This window comes from Astyanax mexicanus, chromosome 11 (genome assembly GCF_023375975.1).
Source record: "Astyanax mexicanus isolate ESR-SI-001 chromosome 11, AstMex3_surface, whole genome shotgun sequence".
NCBI classification, from domain to species: Eukaryota; Metazoa; Chordata; class Actinopteri; order Characiformes; family Acestrorhamphidae; genus Astyanax; species Astyanax mexicanus.
Genome location: NC_064418.1, coordinates 30,428,435 through 30,448,738, shown reverse-complemented (window position 1 = coordinate 30,448,738; position 20,304 = coordinate 30,428,435). Strand labels below are relative to the sequence as shown.

Here is a 20,304-nt window from a genome sequence, read left to right as displayed (position 1 = left end):
AGGTATTTCACTTCCTTTTGTCAATTTCACACAAAACACTGACAAAAACACACATCCACCAAATTCAGATAACAGACAGGTGACGGAGACACAAATCCACCAGTTTGATTGATTTCTGTATTGCACAATATTATGAAAAAAGATATTAAGACATTAAAACATTAAGAAACCTTTAATTTGATTTGTCATTTATGTCCTTGAGGGCTAACCAGACTTTTTAAGTTTACAAGGAGTGCTGCAGAGAAGTCAAAAAGCAAAAGTTTTATACATATGAAAAAATGTTTAGACTTTGACTATGTTGAATTGTTTTTGGTGACCATTTTAAAAGAAACTTACAAAGTCTTATTTTTTTATCTAAAACTATAAGTATGTTTTTTTTTTTTTTATGTCTACCATTGATTTACAGGCAGTGTGAGGAATAATAAATTATTTCATTTAGACTAAGATGAGTAATATTTAAGGAACTACACATACAGTGTGTAATGCAACATGTCAGATGTGTGGCATTCCTAATGTGCTTTCACTAATGTGATTTTGCGATGTGGTAGAGTGCTGATCGTGGGTCCAACAGTATCCAGCACTTTTTAGTGGATTAGTGGATTGACCTGTCAATGTGTTTAGCCATGGCATAGCACATCTTTCTTCTGACTAGCCTTGTAATCTGATGCTTTCTTCTGGGTGCAGTGTTTTTTGATGATCAATGTACACAAATACTATACTGTAGGTGACAAGCGAAGACTTGTTGGTGGTCCTCACGCATGCTCTGGGAGAGTAGAGAAGCTTCATCGGAATTCTTGGCTTCCAGTGTGTGATGCTGACTTTAACCAGCAGGATGCAGAGGTTGTGTGCAGCTGGGAGCTGGGCTGTGGTTCTCCTGTGGAGGTTCTGGGAGCAGCTGCTTTTGGTAGAGCAGAGGGTCAGATGTGGTCAGAGGAGCTTCAGTGTAGAGGAAACGAATCTCATATGTACCTCTGCCAGACATCTCCTTCTTTGAAACCCAACTGCTCTCACAACAAGGATGTGGGACTAAGATGCTCTGGTATGATGAAGTATGTTTGTAAAAGATTTAGATTAGTACTGAACTGTGAGCAATTAGTTTGTAATTACTGTATTTTTTTTTATTATTATTGTATTGTATTATTGTTGCCTACTGTTTTTCCTCTGTAAATTCAGGTCACACTCAGGCTCGGCTGATGAACGGCTCAGATTCCTGTTCTGGTCGAGTGGAGCTCCAGTACCTCAGTGAGTGGGGTACAGTGTGTGATGTAAGCTGGGATATGAGAGCTGCCAGTGTCCTCTGTGCTCAGCTGAAGTGTGGGAGTTCTGTGGCTGTGTTGGGGTCAGACTGGTTTGGGGAGGGGAGTGGCCGGATCTGGGCTGATGTGTTTGATTGTCAGGGAAACGAAACACACCTGTTAAAATGTCCCATTTCATCATGGAGTCGAACTGCATGCTCTCATGAACAGTATGCTGGAGTTATCTGTAGTGGTGAGATCTTACAGTTGCAGTATAATAAATAACTGAAAGTTTATTACTCCCTCATTTTAAGCCAAGTAATATATTTTTTTCTCTTCAGGTTCTTCTCTGGCGTCTCATGAGGGAGGAGTGCGGTTGTCTGGAGGGATGGAGTGTGAGGGGGAGGTGGAGGTGTTCTTCAGGCAGGACTGGAGGAGAGTTCTGCTGGACTCCTGGAGTGAGTCTGAGGCCTCTGTGGTCTGCAGACAGCTGGGCTGTGGTTCTGTACTCAACATCTCCAGCTCCTCTTCATCCAGTCCAGAACACAGCTACATGTGTGTGACGGGTTTCAACTGCTCTGGGAGTGAAGCTCATCTGAGGAACTGCAGCAGCTCACAAGCAGTTAACTGCAGCTCCACAGTACAGCTCTACATCACCTGCTCTGGTAAGCATTGCACAGGTAATAAATGTATAATTTTATTTGTATGTATGATAACATGCAAAAGTGCCTCTATTATCCATATTTTTGAACATTTGAGAATAATTATTTGGCAAATATGAGTACATATACACAACACATATCTTGTGAAAGGAGTTTGAAAACATCTTTTGTATTTGTGTAAATTTTAGGTACATCTAACACAGTCCACAGCTCCATCAGGCTGGTTGGTTCTGGGGGAGACTGTGCTGGAAGGCTGGAGGTTTTCCACAGTGGATCATGGGGGACAGTGAGTGATGAATTGTGGGATATTGAGGATGCGCAGGTGGTCTGCAGACAGCTGCAGTGTGGAGTCGCCCTCAGTGCTCCAGTACCAGTACCAGCCCGGTTTGGATCTGGAACTGGACCCATTTGGCTGAATGAGGTGGAGTGTGAGGGGAACGAGGCGTCTCTGTGGAACTGCAGATATCAGCTGTGTGGAGAGGATGAATGTGGACACAAGGATGATGTAGGAGTCGTGTGCTCAGGTACTTCGTATCTTGAATTGCTCAGTTTGTAATGATCTTGTAATCAAGTACCAATGCCCTATCTATGTACAACTGGAGGTACATTTTGAATAATTAAAGAAGAAACTTTTGCACGTTTAAATCAATGTGCATAACTAGCTAGCTATCTTTCTCCCGCCAGAGTATAAAGAGATCAGACTGACTGAGGGCTGTGAGGGGAATCTGGAGGTGTACTATAATGGAACCTGCGGGAATGTGTGTGTAAATGGGATGACTGATGAAACGGCAAAATTGATCTGTCGAGAGCTGAACTGTGGAAGAACTGGCAGTGAGTCTTGGTCTAAAGCAAGAGTGGAATCAGCTCCTAACTGGCTGGATAATGTAAAATGTAGGAAACATGACTCCACTCTGTGGCACTGTCCATCTTCTTCCTGGGGGGAGAACAGGTGTGATAATCGCAATGAGGTTGCTTGCATTACCTGCTCAGGTAGGCAGATATGATGAGGTGTTAAAGACTTTAAAGAATGCTAGAACTAATGTAGTTTGTAATTGGAATTTCATAATTTTTTTTTTTTTTTTTAATTTGACAAATTGGCTGTGTGATTCATCTCCTCATGAGAGACCGTGCTCAAGTAAGAAAACTTATCATTATCAAAATGATCATGTCTTTGATAAACTACATTTTCTTTCTTTTTGACTGCATGTTCTGCCAGCATGCTTTCACTAATAAGCAATTCTTGTCTTTGCTCGCACTGTTTTATTTGTAGTTTGCATATTTTTTTGCACTTTAACATATTTTAGATAACACTTCTACAGTGATATTTTTAACAAAGGTTTAGAGAGGGATTCTGGGTAATGGAGTCCATCAGAGTGTCTATGTAAGTCTGAGGAATTCAGGTGTAGACAGGACAGGTGTGGTGGATGGGGGTGGGTAATATGGCCCTAAAACAATATCACGATGTTTCATGGCATTTATCGCGATAACAGTACTCTTGGTGATATGACAAAACACCGAATTAAAGATATTATTTTAAAAATACACTACTGAAACAAAATAAAAATTAAATTCTGTTTTTGCATATGATATGGCACCCCCCCAAACTACGATATAAAAAAATACAAGACTTTTTATCAGATGGTAACAGACATCAGTGATCCAGAAAGTCATGATACTATTAATGCACTCTATATAATCTATATAATTAATAATAAAGTAAAATGAATAATATTGGAAAGATAAAAACAGCAACCCCAGTGGTGCCCTGCAGTCGTAATTAGGGGTGGGTGATATGGCACGATATTTCAGGGTATAGTATCGTTTTTTGCGTTTGATACGATATGGCACAGCCCTAGTGGTGGAAATAACAGGTGTAACAGACAGCTTGCTGAAGACAGACAAACTACACTCTATTAGAAGCAATATCTTATTTAAAAAAAATATTAGTTTAAAAAAATCAACTGTTTCAACTAAAACGGTAAAACAAGGTAAGTGCTTTTTTTTTTTTACTATGGCTACTTCTGTTTTTTTTTCTCCTGCTCTCTTCTGCTTGTATATATTTTTCATCTTACAATGCTTTTTTGTGGTTTACCACATCTCTATAAGAACATATTTCATCATACAGTATATACGACTGTTGTAAATGTTTGTAAGACTTTGATGGATAATAATTTTTTTCCCTCTGTGGTGTGTTTGTAGAGCACATTCCTCTGAGGCTGAGGGGAGGAGTAGGAAGCTGTTCTGGATGGCTGCAGGTGTATCATAATAAAACATGGGGGTCTGTATGTGGTGACCTCTGGGACATCAGGGATGCTCAGGTAGTCTGCAGGCAGCTGGGTTGTGGGCCGGCGCTGAGTGCTAATAGAAGAGCTGCTGATGGTTCTGGTGGAGGAACTATCTGGATGAACAGAATGAAGTGTAGAGGGAATGAGATTCACATGTGGGACTGTCCTCATTCCCTGAAGAACCACACTGACTGCTCCCACAGTGCTGGAGTCACTTGTGGAGGTCAGAGGAACAGACACAACTGAATATATTTGCCTCCTAACTGTTACAGAAACTTTACACATGCTTAAGAAAAATACTTACATCACATTGTTATTTTATGCTCACTCACTAGGCTTCCTGTATCATACTTTGCCTTTAAATAATAAAAGAGGACAGATGGGACATTTTGTCTTGCAAGGTCAGGGACCACTTTTCTCCATTGTAAACAGGCTTGATAGCAACTTCGGTAACTATTGTTGATCATAATGTTGGTCACACACATTTGGTTTCCATCATTTAATAATTGTAATGTTTTTGGGAAGGATAGAAAGTAACAATAGTGAGAGTCTGTATGTGCTTTGCACCAGTCTGTCTAGATCATTCTGTGTTTATAGACATTTCATATGTATTCTTCCATAATATTCATCACAAAATTATTCACATCCAATAAAAGGACTGTGTTCATGTATAAATTGTCTATACATTTTGTATATTTGTTTTTTAGATTCTCAACCACAGACAAGAAGAATCATACTTCCACAAACTCCTCCACCAGCTGTTCCCTCCATCTATCCAGTGTCTCTCCTGGTTCTGGGATATGTGCTCTTCCTGGCCTTAGTGCTTCTGGTTGTGCTGTTTTATCAGAACAGAGTGCTCAGGAGAGGTAGGGAGATTTAGAGATCATCTAAAATCCACTTTCTGTACTTTCTATAATCATCATTAGTCCTTCAATCTGTCATCAGTCTTCTCTTCTACTGAACTGACTCAATGTTTCTCTCTGTCTCTCTCACAGTGATCTCTAAGAGGAGGAAGACTTCCGCTGACCTGTCTATGAGGAGATTGACACCAGGCTCATCCCTAAAAGAATTACTGTCTCAACTGAAAGTAAGAGTAAAATGTTTTTTTTTTCTCTCAAAGCAGAAATGTCTGGTCTTTACAGAAATAATGTAGCAGTTAATCAAATACTTGTCAGATAACTCTCTTTTCATATTGTTATATTTTAGTGTTTAAATATTTAGTGTTTTTTTTGTAGATTTTCTTCCTTTGTTAATAAATTACACCAATCTTTTCTTCCCACTGAATAATGTTCTGAATAATGTATCTTCTCATTCAATAAAATGTATTTATAAAAGCTATTGGATAAAAAAACTTTTAACAATAATTTTAGTTTTCTTTGCTTTTTATTGTTCTATGTATTGCTCTTTTATTGCAACTTTAATATTCACTATCATAGGGCACTACCAGTATTTTCAGTTTCCAGTATAGGGCAATTTTAGACTTTTAGACCCTGTGGATGTTTAGTTTCTGTAACAGTAATGCAAGATGATTGACAGGGATTATTTTATTGTTTGTGCATGGAGTTTCTGTAGGTTCACATGTGCTGTAGGAACCAAATGTGTAGCACCTCAAACTATCAAAATATGTTACTGTGCCTGTTTACTTTTTTGAGACCAGAAAGTTATTTCTGTGGCGAGAGGTCATGAGATCTTGGGGAAAAGGGAAAAGAAAGAAGAAAAAAAGGAAGAAATAGGGAGACACTTAAATCAGGCCCTCAAACCCACATTTACATTTTTTGTAACAAATAAATAGAAAACACAGACACAAGCAATAACAATGAAAAAAAAAACACTTATTTAGAAAGCAATTTACAAAGCTTTGATCTGCTCTCCCTCTCCTCTCCTCCTCTTTACATCCTGGAAGCCTCCTTCTGCTGATCTTCCTCTTTCGGGTGGGGATGGAGACGGTGGAGTGGCAAGTGCTGCTGCTTGAGCTCCAGGACACTGAAGATGCTGGGTCTTCGGGGACTGGGCCTGAATTTACAGAAGAGAAAGATCTGTAGATTTACTTTCACATAGTTACTGTAGTCCTGTAATAGTTTATCCAAATAAGAAGATCTACAGTTCTCCATATTTCATACATTTGTCTCATTAACATACACTGCTTTTAGCTTGTATGGGATCCTGGGCAAACCCCTGATTCAGCACTTCTCTCATACCATTTTATACACTGCCTGTATTTGTAATTAATGTACTAAACTAGAAATGTCAAAAAAAGTAACCAAATAAATAACTTTACTGCAGGATACACACTATAATGATGAAATAATAGAATTAGTAAAACAACTATTTTTTTTAAACAAGCAAGCCTGGATGAAAATGTTCAGAACAGAGAATTAAGAATGACAAGTATTTAAAATTAAGTACAGATACAGTCCAGCATTCATTCTGACAGGTGACTTTAATTTAGTTTTAGTCTTTTGTTTGTCACACTTTAGTCATTTAGTCAACAAAACATTTTAGCCTAGTCTAGTCAAATAAAAAGTATGTATTACATTTATGGTTTTACTGTTTTAGATGTGTATTATTTATTGCTAATATTTATTAAAACACCAGCTTTTAAGTTTTGTTTCATTTAAATTAAGCACAAGCTATTTAAAACAAGGTGTATGTATGGACATATTGACAATTTAAAGAACAACTCCCAGGTTCAGATGATGCAAAAATGAAAGACAACCAAAACTGAGATAAAATGGCAATACTGCTAATTGACATTCTTAAAACTACATTTCATTTTAACAGTTTCTCAACTAGAATCTCTCCTTTACTCACAGCTAAATTGGTGTACTCTCATTATATATATGTATATGATATATATATATATGTGTGTGTGTGTGTGTGTGTGTGTGTATAATAAAATAGCATTTTAAAATCTAAGAACTTGCTGACAAATATGATTCATCTTTATTCTGAAGTGCTCAGAATAGCAGAGGACTGACAGCTTAGGTACCATACTAATGCATACATAACTACATAGGTAGTTAGTTATCTATATTGTAATAAGTTGTTCACAGTCATTACATTGCAAAAAACTAAATCTTAGCAAGTGAAATTATCTAAATTTAAGGCAATAAATCTTATTTTCTTCTCTGATAAGACTTTTTGTCTTACTAAGCATGGTGTAAGTGTTAGATTATTTTGCTTATTTTAGGGATAGTTATCTTAATCATTCTTACTTAGAATTTGTACCTTATTTTAAGTAATTTGAACTCAAAATAAGCACAATTAAGCAGCAATCAAGTTATTCTGATTCTTGTGTCCATAAACAGTGACTTTTTTGCTTGATTTAGGTGTTACTTCACTCATTTTGAGACTTTGCCATTGCTTTTTTGTAAGAAATCTTACTAAGAAAATTTTGCTTACCCGATTGGCAGATTTGTTTTGCTTAATACATATATTTTTCTTAATTTGCATATATTTTATGTCTAGTTTTTTTTTTTTTTTTTTTTGCAGTGTAGTGTAAACTGCACTGTGAAGTTTTAAATTAAGGGATGAAATTAGTCCCCCTGTGTTAAAAAAAAGCTTCTTTTACCCGGTGAAAATAGTCACACTTCCATTACATTATGCTAACATTACTTTGTTTTAAAGCAACTGACCTATAAAGATAGTGAGCCAAATTTAGGTCGAGCCAAGTTTATGAAACTACACACTTTTACTGCAGTACAGATTTACACTCTCTACTTAATAATCTCAAAAGCAGAAAAAACGTACTTTATACTGGGAGGCTATATCGTTAAATATAGGGAGTATAGGGAATGTTTTCTTCTAATTTTGAGCTGGACTTTTTAGCAGGGTCAACATTACTGGCTTTCAGGAGCCTAATCTTTAAATTCTTAATAATTAGCTATATTGTAGCGAAGCTGCTTTTATATTCTGTTCACTGTGAATTCACTGTTCTGTTCTGTGCTGGGCTTGTGATTGGGGTAGGGGGAGGGGCAGAGCAGGAAAGCGCGTGTGTGTGTGTGTGAAGGGAGAGAGAGAGAGAGAGAGAGAGAAGAGCTGCCAGTGTGTGCTGAGAGTGAGAGCTAGAGTTAACCAGTTAGCACTAGCCTTTTGTTATTTTTCGTAGTGATGGGCATAACAGCTCTTTTAGATGAACTGAACCATTAGAATAAGTTCACTAAAAAGATGGGAGACGGAAAGGTCTCCCGTTTTTTTTACAAGTGTTGTAAAAATATATATAAATAACAAATATTGAAATATGTAACTAAATGTTGGGTTTATTATACAATATCGTATAATAAACCCAACATTTAGTTACATATTTCAATATTTGTTATTTATATATATTTTACAACACTTGTAAAAAAAACGGGAGACTTTTCTTATTATGTTATTTGTAATGTGATTTATATATATAAATCACATTACAAATAACATAATACAAAAAATAAGTATGAACTTCTGCAACATAGATATTACATTAAGAGCAAAATTAACATAAAAAAATTACATTCAGAAGAAAGTATCAACTTCAATGTGCAATCAAATTGAAAATAAATAGCGTAACTGTAGTGCAAAACAAAAGGTCAAGAAACTAAAATAAATACATATAAATAAAACAAAGACACATTCATACGCTCACTGTTGTGGGTGCAGAACAAATTAAATCCAAACAGGATCATCATGATAAAGGTGGCCTTATGCCCTTTACTTCAGAAACTTTGTCTATTGGTTATGAATATGCTTGTTATACAACTATTATTACTAATAGTAATAATATTATAAAAAAATAACCACGATAACAATATACGTTATTATTACTATTACCAGGCCTCAACCTTGTTTTTCTTTCTCGAGAGCGCCAGCCCTGATAACAGTTCAGTGAGTGAAGGAATCACTGAGCATTGAGCAAGTTTCCTCGCAATTAGAGTCTCCGCCACCAGATTCGCCGGTGATTCAGTGATTCACAGACCACACAGCAGTTCCCCTGCCGGCCTGTGGGGTCGCTGCTGAGCTTAACTACTGAACTGAGAAATTAACGAATCAGCTGGGGAAGTGATTGGATTCAGTTCGTTCACTCAAATGATTCGTTCATTCGAACGAATCGTTCATGAACGACACAACACTAATTTTTCGGCGTGGTTGCGGCCTACAGCAACCTGTGTTCTAAGTTAGGTCAATAAAGCGACTTAAACTGCCTACTCGGTCCTTCTTTCAGAGTCCAGGCGGACGCTACAATATATTTAAAACCCCTTCAGTCCAGTAACAGCTGTGTTTATTTGTTTTTTAAAGTCACTGGTTAGCACTGGTTGATCTCAGTTCATAATATTGCAGCAAATATCCAGCACAACAAACCCAGCTTTAAACCCAAACCATGGCTGTATAAACAGAGACAGAGCAGAAGTTTTCTTTCAGAAACAGCGAGGGTTACCTGCGTGTTTACTAATCCGTTACTCGTTCGTGCTGGCGTTAAGATCATTTGCACGTTAGGTGGATTTACAGGGCTAACGTGTATTTATCTTATTAATCTTTAGTGATAGCAGGTAAAATCTTGGCAATGAAAGCTATATGAGTCTCGTGGCTCGAGTTTATGGGGCGTTTGGGGACAGTAGAACCAAAACAGCTTAGCTATGTAAGTTAGTTTGCTAACTTACGGAGCTACTTCATGACGCAGATTAGTCCATTCATCATTAAATTATCATACAGTGCAAAGAACAAATGCTGTGTTCAGATGATGTGGTAAACTATTCATCTACATGTTGTTCTTTCTTAGCTATTCATGTGATTTTCTCTATCATTAACAGGGTGGTGAGCTTCCTGAGGGCTTTGAGGATAGTTATCCTGGTGCGTGTCTTTCGTCTGGCCTCTCAGAAGAAAGATCTGGAGAAGGTCGCTAGAAGAAAGGTGAGGATCTAAATGGGTGCTGGCCATCATTCTTTTATTTTAATTAAATTATATCAATTATTCATATAGATTCTAATGAAATGTTAAACTTAATTACAGTTTGATTATTTCATCATGATTCAGAGAGAATTAAATAAAACAATTAAACATTTTGATGTATTTAGAAATAGGTTGGAAAATTATTAAAATCCATCAAAACCTTTTAAAATACACCCAAGTTACTGTTTGTATGCTGATTTGTGGCATTTGTGAATCTTGCAGGTATCTGAGAACAAAAGGCGGTAACAAAAAGGATGGATTTGATTTGGATCTCACCTATGTCACAGGTTGGGATGCTTTACCTAATTATGTAATCTTATTTGAATCTAGATTTTCTGCTTATGGTTTGGGATCCAATAGTTAATAATGTTTGTTGCCATGTCTTTTCCCTCACCTGGAAAGCAGGCACTCTACAGAAATCCCATAAAAGTAAGCTTAACAATTAAGAAAATAAAATAAAACTGAAAAGTCTGTAGAAGGCAATTATTTTAGCTGAATTACTGATTTAAACAGATTTTTATGTAACAATGTTACAATTTGCTGTATTTAGGAAGCTGCCATATTTCTGGACACAAAGCATCCCGATCATTACAGAGTTTACAATCTCTGCAGTAAGTTAGATCATATAATATTATATTATATTGCTGGAGACACTCAATAAATGAGTGGTGCTGAGCATAGCTTTGGTCTTGTTTCAGGTCAAAAAGGCTACGATCCACTGTTCTTCCATTACAGAGTGCAACGAGTGACGATTGACGACCATAACGTACCGTCATTAGAGTAAGTAATGAGCAGCACTTTACTCAAATGCTTCTTCTGCCGTTAACGTTGTGTTCCATTTAGCTTTTATGTTGGATGTTGGAGCTGGGAATAACTTCACACCTGAGTCGACAACGTTCTGTTAAAATAACTGTACAAAATATGTCGAAAAAATGTCTTACCCTATAAGTGAAACTTGCACCTGTACATAACTAGCTATTATTGAGGTGTATATGAAGCACTGTGGAACAGGGTCATGAAAAACCTGGAAAAGTCAAGGAACTTGAAAATAGTCATTTTCAGGCCTGGATAAGTTTTGGAAAAAAAACAAAAAAAAAAAACAAAGTCATATTTACTCTTTGTGATCTTTGTGTTTCCATTTATTGACTCTGTTTATCGACTCCGTTTATCGACTCTGTTTATCGACTGAGAAAAGCTATTTAAAAAATAATTTGATAACTTGATTGGAGTTTCAGATGGAATATAACTGTAAATTCACAGAGAAAAATCTAGGTGTTTAGGCTGTAATTAAGCTCTTGCTCTCTTCCACTCTTTGGGAAGCATATTGGTTATATATGCAAGTAAATTGCCAGTAATGGTGACAAGAAGGCAACATTTAAACAGATGCATTTAAAAGCTGTTAAAAAATAAAGAATCTACACAATATAGACACAACCTAAACATATTCCCTGACAGCCAGATATATGCCAAATTAGTTTATTTAAAAATTGATTCTGTTCAAAGTTTTAAACAGAAGATTCTATATCATGTTTGATGAAAGTGTGAAATACTGTTTACAGGTTAAACATTAGAAATGTTTATCAGTGTTTGAAATGGGCCTGAGCTGATTAATACATCAGTGCAGAGTGAAGTAATTTAGCCCTACATTATGGAGCGCTCAGAATTTGACACATTTTATTATTGAAGATTGTGTCTTAGCATTGCTTAAATAAATGTTTTTTTTTTTTTTATTATTTAAATATATTTAATGTAAATATAGGCCTACTATAATCAGTTTTGATATACATTCTTGTCTACTCTGATGTTTTAAACACGCTATGGTCATTAAAATGTAGAAAAGGCACAGAAAATAATTTAAATTTATAGGTTAACACTATTTGTAATCTACATGTGTATACATATTTTACCCTTGTTTTCTTTTTTTCCAGAGGGAATTATAAAATAAGCTAAAGACTTTCATGTTTACTACAACTTAATTATTAATCATGTACCAGTGTTTTATAGCAAATGTAACCAAAAAATGTCCCACATGATATGTCCCAGGTTATAATTTTTTGCATTGTCAGCGATACCAGACGCACATTCACACACACAATGGAAACATGAACAGCTAGACGTGCTAATGAAACGTAAAATACTACTGCTTTTACTACTGTTGATGTTTGGTGCAGCCATCTTGCGTTCTGAACTTGTGGGTTTATTCCAGTTGAAATGTTCTACTTAGAACTTGGAAATTTCCAGTTCTGAATTCCTAGTTCAGATGGAATGCAGTATAAGGATTCACATTAGAGCTCGACCCAACCTGCCCCATACACTGTCATTTTGAGCCAAAGCCCGAATTAAACCTGGCCTTTTTTGAGTAAGTAGAGCATTAAAACTGAGCTTTTAAAAAAACATTTTCGTTCTGTTTAGAATGAGTGAAGAATGAATAAGACCTATTATTTAAGAGAAATATTATTAATTATTAGGAACAGATCTCCAAAAGATTATAACATGAACAATGCAAACAATGATCCAAAGGCCTAAACATTAGGCTACAACAATGTCTGAATGACTTTCCTCTAATCTAGTATAATATAACATGGTTTAAGAAAAGAAAATAAATTCTTTTATAATTTTATTTTCTCCCCAATTTACACAGCCAACCCACTCGTTAGGACTCCCCCTATCACTAGTAATGCCCCAACACACCAAACAGGAGGATGAAGACTAGCACACTCTTTCTCCGATACATGTGAAGTCAGCCACCGCTTCTTTTCGAGCTGCTGCTGATGCAGCATTGCCAAGCAGCCAGCACATTTGGAGGAAAGCGCAGCGGCAGGTGAAGTGCGTAATATGGACAGTGTGCACTTTGCACTTGTGCAACTTTTTTTTTAAAACAGTTTGATTTGTTTCTGCTATATTTTGATTCATAGCTTTATATAAAATGAAAATAACCTATAACTATATTATTTTCTTTAGCCCGAGGAACCTGAGGAAAGTGGTGGGAAATCTCGAGCCAGGTCAGACCTTGGGTTGGGTTTGGGCAGAGAACCTAAGCTCTTATTCACATATTGAACTTTGTGTTATTGTGTTCTCAGTGACATGTTGAACTACACTGCCAGTTTGAGGGAATGTCATTGCCATCCACTGCAAAGGAGGCAAAGGTGATGCTGAAGTTTTCACTGATTTAAAGACATCATCAATGTTTTCTATATGTATTTGATTTGATTTTTAGGTTAACCCATCACCATAGTTGTTCAGCTGAATGTCTAAAGCCATATCCAAACTGGATTCACTTATTCATTTTAGCTGAGGAGGGTTTTTTTTCACGGGTACGATGGTGTGTACATGGTTGATTGACAGCGTTTAGTTTGAGAGTGCGCAGGTACTGTATTTCTCCTGAGGTGAGGTGAATGTGTATGTATATATTCAGTGTGTCAGAACTGCTCCTTTAGTTTCTGCTGTGCTCAGTTGAAGACTGAGACCAAGTAGTTAAACATACAGCTCTGGGGAAAAAAATGGTTTTCATGCATCTTGGCATGTTCTCCTCCACCAGTCTTACACACTGCTTTTGGATCAGTTTATGCCATTCCTGGTGCAAAAATTCAAGCAGTTCAGTTTGGTTTGATGGCTTGAGATTATCCATCTTCCTCTTGATTATATTCCAGAGGTTTTCAATGAGATTTTTAAGTGGTTTCTTTTTTTCCCAGAGCTGTATGTCTGCACTCTCCTACAAAAGTATTGAAACACTGAGGCCAATTGATTTTTTTTTTCTTCTGCTCTAGTGAAAACATTTTGGTGTAACAAAAATATAATTTAAAGATGAATATTGAAGACAAATTGGTAAGTTCGGACAAAAGCTGAATTGTTGACCTTTTGTCTCCTATTCATCTTTTAATGTCAAACCCAATTTGTTTTCAGTCTAAAGCAGAAATAAAGAAATGAGACTGACTTATCAAGTACTTTTGGGGGGCAGTGTATGTTTAGGGGCTGTTTCCTGTGTAGTTCCAATTAAAATCTGCAGTCAGTCTGCTCCTTTCAGAGTGACTGCACTGTTATGTGTATTGGTTATGTCATTTAATGCTCCTGGGCATTGCTGTGTTTGTTGTGCAGGTGTGGGAAAGGGCAATGGCAGTGATCTGAAGATGATCATAGTGAAAAGAGAGCAGGTGTTCCAGTGTGTCTGTGCCACGCAGACGAACTGTAGGGTAAGCTAACTTTTAAAGGTTTTCCACAGTATAAAACTGTATTTACTTCCTCATAGTCAAATGACAAGAGTAGTTTCAGTACAAAAAAGTGAAAAACTGTGAACCTTAAACACAGTGGTTTCCTAATTAAAACCAGAGCTATATGGCATATCCAGAACAGACATGTGAAGTGGGCTAATCCCACAACCCCTAAATGATTTAGTAGTTTAGGGTGATTTCACACCTACTTTTTTTATTTGTCAAAATAAACTGTTCATATTTACGTGTAGTGCTGTTTGTTTGGACATGGATGAGTACAGTAATCACAACTGCAATGAGACTGCTGAGAACTGTTGGTCTGAACTCTGAATTGGTTGGTTTGTGATGAGAACATGATCTGACCTTGATCCAACCCATCTGTCAAGCATACTCAGTTTTAAGATGTGGAGTCAGTCAAATGAACACATGCCACCTCTGCTGTTGTTCCATGTTAAACTGCACAGAAATCTGTTTACTTTCTTGCTCCCAGCCAAGACAGCTCTGACCAACAACCAAAGAGATTACAAAGATTGTTGTGACTCATTTTGGTGAGCTTGAATTTTATCCTCTGTTAAAACAACAAAATATTAAGGGAAATGCTCCAAGAGAATCAATTAATTACCTGACTTGGACCAGAGCAAACAAACTATAGTGTGAAAAAACAGCCTTACATACACTATTAAAAGATTTTGTACATACATACACTAGTGAAAGCGTTTGTGAATCGGTATCATCTTAACCCCAAATCATATTTTAAATATGTACTAAAGAACAACTTTTAAATATTCAATAAGCTCATAATATTGAACCTTTAAAGACAGTAGCAGCCCACTAAAACAAAAATCACATTGTAATTGTTGGGAAAGGTCTTTCAGATGTTTGTCTTATGTTCCTTTGTGTTTATTTTACTGTTCGCTCATATACTGTGTTCTCATATTTTACCAGCTGTTCCCAGATACTGAAAACAATGCCGTGGTGATCAGCTTTCAGGAAGGGCCAGTGGTTTGTGGTGATGTTAAGGTCATGTTTGAATCCAGGGCTGTAAGTTCCCAATCTATTGTAACGTAAGAATGATTTTATGGACATCGTTTTTTCCAGTTGTTTGGCAAAATGTTTTTTCTCTATTGTTCTCTATGCCCAGGGTCTTCCAAAGGGGTATGAGGACTATCCTTTCTATTTCTGGTTCAACACTTCATTTGTAGAGAACAACAGGTGAGGTTTTTGCTGTCCATTGTCCTCAGAAGCAGACACTGGATTTGTTTACCTACCAGACCACTCTGGTTTTAGATTTTATACATAAAAATGCCAGGCCACTTAATTCATTAATTAGAATATTTTGATATTTTGTCCCCTCTCAGTTTAGTAAACATTTCATGCTTTCAGTGTAAAAGGAAAAATCATATGGACTGCTGCTTGAATGCAATCTATAATGCTTTGGTCCCAAAACAGGCTCTATCTGTCAAGGGAGGAACTGGACAACCCACGTAAGTCCAAAACCTGGGACATCTACAAGGAGGACTTTGGTGTGACCGTGTCTTTCAGTGACCCTGCACTTATGTAGCAGACGACACTTGCTTGTGTATCTAAATCTTTAAAGGTCTAAATCTTTGCTCTAATGTAGGTTTTCACACACTTATAAAAGGTGAGTGATGTTTAGGGATTGGATTCGGGCATATTGTGCCCCTAAAGCTATAGCTATAGCTATATAACCTCAACTTTATGTCCATCCCCCATCTTCACTGTAAGAGCTTTTTACTGAGCCGTGCATACACCACAATATTATGCATTTGTTTGTCAAATGTTTTTTTGTCTTTAAATGAAGACAAATGTTTGTGTCAGTTTAGCATATTATGCTTCCAAAATGTAAATCTTACTCTTTAAGCTTGAGTGTACATCAAATAAAGCAATCGAGGCTGCCACTGTGAAATGGTCAATGGTTATGTGTGCAGAAACATGTTTTTGTAGTACACATGTATTGAAATAAATACTAATGTCTCTGTAACACTTGTCTGTCACTTTTTTGAATTAACAACTGATCTGGGTTGCTGAATTTCTGCAATTGTTTTTAAGGATAGATCTGAGTGACTTGTTTTTTTAGAAGTAAAAAGTCTGGTCTTACAGGTGGGCATGCAACTCTAAACTCTTTAGAATCAGCAGTTTTAGAGGTGACCTTTTTCAGAAGCGCTGTCAGTGCCATTCTCATATAAAAGGCTTAAAATCAAATCTCAAATGTGCAGCTTACATAGCACATTTTTTAATGTACTATGTAATTGTGTAGAACACAAACTGTATAAACCCAAAATTTTATTCTAGAATTGATATACACTATCTGCTGCTGTCAGTACAAATGGATGGCTGGATCAAAAATCAGAGGGAAAATATTAAACTGGGGATTCACAAAAATGCTTTTTCTTAAGTTCTTAAGTTTATACTTAACTTAAGAGGTCTGTTTTGGTTATTTTTCTTAATGTTTATTTTGTACCAAAAAAATGGAATAATAATATATATACCTTTTATGATACACTCACATTTCAGTGCTTGGTTTGACTCTGTTTTTTTATTTTCCTAATGTTTTCTTAAGCCTTCACATCAGTGTCTCAGCACTGGCATTCAGAGCCCCTTATTCACCATCGTACTCCATTGGACATTTCAGGGACAACAGCCTTTTTTGCCCAATTATAAACACTCTTCTTGTAAAAGTTATCCAGACATAGGTAAAAAAAAAACAGTTGAACTATAAAGTATTGAAAGACTAGGATACTAAAAGCCAGTAATGTTAGCCCTGCTAAGACGTCCCTTTGCTGATCAATAGCTGGTTAACAAGATAGCCTCCCAGTATACTGTATGTTTTTTTTTTGTTTGTTTTTTTTTACTGGCCTTGAGCTTTTATTTTTTTTTATTTGTACTGCAGTAGAAATGTGTTTTTAGAAACTTGGCTTTATTTGTCTCACTATCTTTATATATCAGAGTTGCTTTAAACATTATAATGTTAAGCATAATTTTATTTATAAATTTAAATATAACAAAACATAAATGTTTTAATGAACGTTAGCAATAAATAATCTCAAAATAACACATCTAAAATACAGCATACTAATAGTTTAAACCATTAAACCCAGCCTTTCATTGAGCTGAGAGAAAATTAAGTGTGCTGTTCAATTTCCAACGTTAAGAAATGGGTTAGACAAGCTATACTAATGCACCATCCATCATCAGCAGTTCAGCTGTGACTTTTGGAAGAAACCAAAGTCAATGTAAAAGAGGGGGGGGAGGGTGTCTGAGATTTAATATAACAATATTATTTTAAAATAACTGTTCATAGTTAATTATTATACTTACTCTGAATTACATAAGCGTGCTAGTAAAATATAAAATAAATAAAAAATATATATATATAAACATTTCGGGCACCGTAGCCCTCACACCTAGTTTTGAATGGTCGTGTCTCCCTTCATTCAGTCAGTAACAACAAGACGGTCGCCCTTTTCTTCCGGATCTTCAGGGAGTTTGCAGGAGGTTAAACCCTCGGTGTAATTTTGGGTCAAACAATCTAGTGTTTTTTCACTCTGGTGCTGAAGGTCCGCTGCGCTGCTCTTTACTGTTTTTTCCCTTTACTCTGTTTTCATTAAAAGCCCCTCAGTCTTAAAACAGCGGCAGTAAAACAGGCGGAGCGGTGGGCCTTCAGCAGCAGTAGTGATAACCCTGCCGGTGTAGAGTGGAGCAGCGCGAAGGGAGCTCTTTCAGTCCCGGTGAGTAATTTAGCTAGCTGGCTGTTTTAGCTCTCGGTGAAGCGCGGTCTTATTATAATACTTAACTACAGCGTGGTGAGACTATTTAAACTGAAGCGTGTTAATGGCGAATAACGCTGTAAGATAGCTAAGGCTAGCGAGCTACGGTGGAGCTGGCTAAGCTAATTAGCTTAGCCAGCTCCACCGTAGCTCGCTAGCCTTAGCTTCAGTTAGCCCGATTACCTGCAGCAGCTGCCCGTTCAGAAAAAAAACACAACCAGCGCTGTTTAAGAGCTGCTTTACGAGCTTCTCTCCCAGCATAGGGTGTGTTTTTTTCTCAATCAGCAGCTGCTTTTAAACCACGCTGTAGTTTAGTAATAAGATCGCGCTTCACCGAGAGATGAAACAGCCAGTTAAATTACCTAACAGGGCTGAAAGAGCTCCCTTGGTTCTCCGGTCTAATTCGGTGTAAATAAACCGAATTAGACACCTTTGGTTTATTTAGATTTAAGTTAGCAGTTTGTTCTCTCTAGACAAAAAACGAAAATAAGAATAAAAAAAAAAAATGAAAAATAAAAAACAATAAAATAAGGGGGGCGCAGTCTGCGCATGCGCCAGATTGTGCGGCCGCGCGTGCGCAGTAGACCGATTTTTTTGCGGTTTTCTGCGCATGCGCGGCCGCAAAATCTGGCGCATGCGCAGTGGACCGCAAAAAAATCGGTCTACTGCGCATGCGCGGCCGCAAAATCTGGCGCATGCGCAGTGGACCGTTATTTTTGCGGTCTTCTGCGCATGCGCGGCCGCAAAATCTGGCGCATGCGCAGAAGACCGCAAAAAAATCGGTCTACTGCGCATGCGCGGCCGCAAAATCTGGCGCATGCGCAGAAGACCGCAAAAAATCGGTCTACTGCGCATGCGCGGCCGCAAAATCTGGCGCATGCGCAGTGGACCGTTATTTTTGCGGTCTTCTGCGCATGCGCGGCCGCAAAATCTGGCGCATGCGCAGAAGACCGCAAAAAATCGGTCTACTGCGCATGCGCGGCCGCAAAATCTGGCGCATGCGCAGAAGACCGCAAAAAAAATCGGTCCACTGCGCATGCGCCAGATTTTGCGGCCGCGCATGCGCAGTAGACCGATTTTTTTTGCGGTCTTCTGCGCATGCGCGGCCGCAAAATCTGGCGCATGCGCAGTGGACCGATTTTTTTGCGGTCTTCTGCGCATGCGCCAGATTTTGCGGCCGCGCATGCGCAGTGGACCGATTTTTTTGCGGTCTTCTGCGCATGCGCCAGATTTTGCGGCCGCGCATGCGCAGTAGACCGATTTTTTTGCGGTCCACTGCGCATGCGCCAGATTTTGCGGCCGCGCATGCGCAGAAGACCGCAAAAAAATCGGTCTACTGCGCACGCGCGGCCGCACAATCTGGCGCATGCGCAGACTGCGCCCCCCTTATTTTATTGTTTTTTATTTTTCATTTTTTTTTTTTATTCTTATTTTCGTTTTTTGTCTAGAGAGAACAAACTGCTAACTTAAATCTAAATAAACCAAAGGTGTCTAATTCGGTTTATTTACACCGAATTAGACCGGAGAACCAAGGGAGCTCTTTCAGCCCTGTTAGGTAATTTAACTGGCTGTTTCATCTCTCGGTGAAGCGCGATCTTATTACTAAACTACAGCGTGGTTTAAAAGCAGCTGCTGATTGAGAAAAAAACACACCCTATGCTGGGAGAGAAGCTCGTAAAGCAGCTCTTAAACAGCGCTGGTTGTGTTTTTTTTCTGAACGGGCAGCTGCTGCAGGTAATCGGGCTAACTGAAGCTAAGGCTAGCGAGCTACGGTGGAGCTGGCTAAGCTAATTAGCTTAGCCAGCTCCACCGTAGCTCGCTAGCCTTAGCTATCTTACAGCGTTATTCGCCATTAACACGCTTCAGTTTAAATAGTCTCACCACGCTGTAGTTAAGTATTATAATAAGACCGCGCTTCACCGAGAGCTAAAACAGCCAGCTAGCTAAATTACTCACCGGGACTGAAAGAGCTCCCTTCGCGCTGCTCCACTCTACACCGGCAGGGTTATCACTACTGCTGCTGAAGGCCCACCGCTCCGCCTGTTTTACTGCCGCTGTTTTAAGACTGAGGGGCTTTTAATGAAAACAGAGTAAAGGGAAAAAACAGTAAAGAGCAGCGCAGCGGACCTTCAGCACCAGAGTGAAAAAACACTAGATTGTTTGACCCAAAATTACACCGAGGGTTTAACCTCCTGCAAACT

General features: G+C 37.9%; 1 protein-coding gene across 26 annotated transcripts in view; it reads left to right on the top strand.

Annotated features, from left to right (window-relative positions):
- Positions 1 to 16,317, top strand: part of LOC111192922 (deleted in malignant brain tumors 1 protein-like) — a 35,498-nt gene extending 19,181 nt beyond the window's left edge. For 13 of the 26 annotated variants that reach the window (XM_049485205.1, XM_049485204.1, XM_049485199.1 and 10 more), the window contains 20 exons: positions 725 to 1,039; positions 1,174 to 1,488; positions 1,577 to 1,900; positions 2,086 to 2,421; positions 2,582 to 2,887; positions 4,097 to 4,405; positions 4,518 to 4,583; positions 4,890 to 5,048; positions 5,178 to 5,269; positions 9,969 to 10,068; positions 10,330 to 10,394; positions 10,513 to 10,536; positions 10,658 to 10,718; positions 10,806 to 10,887; positions 12,749 to 12,928; positions 13,069 to 13,253; positions 14,203 to 14,297; positions 15,261 to 15,356; positions 15,457 to 15,527; positions 15,765 to 16,317. In XM_049485205.1, the coding sequence (XP_049341162.1) occupies positions 725 to 1,039; positions 1,174 to 1,488; positions 1,577 to 1,900; positions 2,086 to 2,421; positions 2,582 to 2,887; positions 4,097 to 4,405; positions 4,518 to 4,583; positions 4,890 to 5,048; positions 5,178 to 5,269; positions 9,969 to 10,061 (2,315 nt within the window). In that variant the 3' untranslated portion in view covers positions 10,062 to 10,068; positions 10,330 to 10,394; positions 10,513 to 10,536; ... (6 more) ...; positions 15,457 to 15,527; positions 15,765 to 16,317. Of the gene's footprint in view, positions 1 to 724; positions 1,040 to 1,173; positions 1,489 to 1,576; positions 1,901 to 2,085; positions 2,422 to 2,581; positions 2,888 to 4,096; positions 4,406 to 4,517; positions 4,584 to 4,889; positions 5,049 to 5,177; positions 5,270 to 6,085; positions 6,718 to 9,968; positions 10,069 to 10,329; positions 10,395 to 10,509; positions 10,537 to 10,657; positions 10,719 to 10,805; positions 10,888 to 12,748; positions 12,934 to 13,068; positions 13,254 to 14,202; positions 14,298 to 14,805; positions 14,864 to 15,260; positions 15,357 to 15,456; positions 15,528 to 15,764 lie in introns of those variants that run through there. The other 13 variants (XM_049485189.1, XM_049485191.1, XM_049485190.1 and 10 more) reach the window with 13 other exon arrangements.
- Positions 16,318 to 20,304: the final 3,987 nt, after the last annotated feature.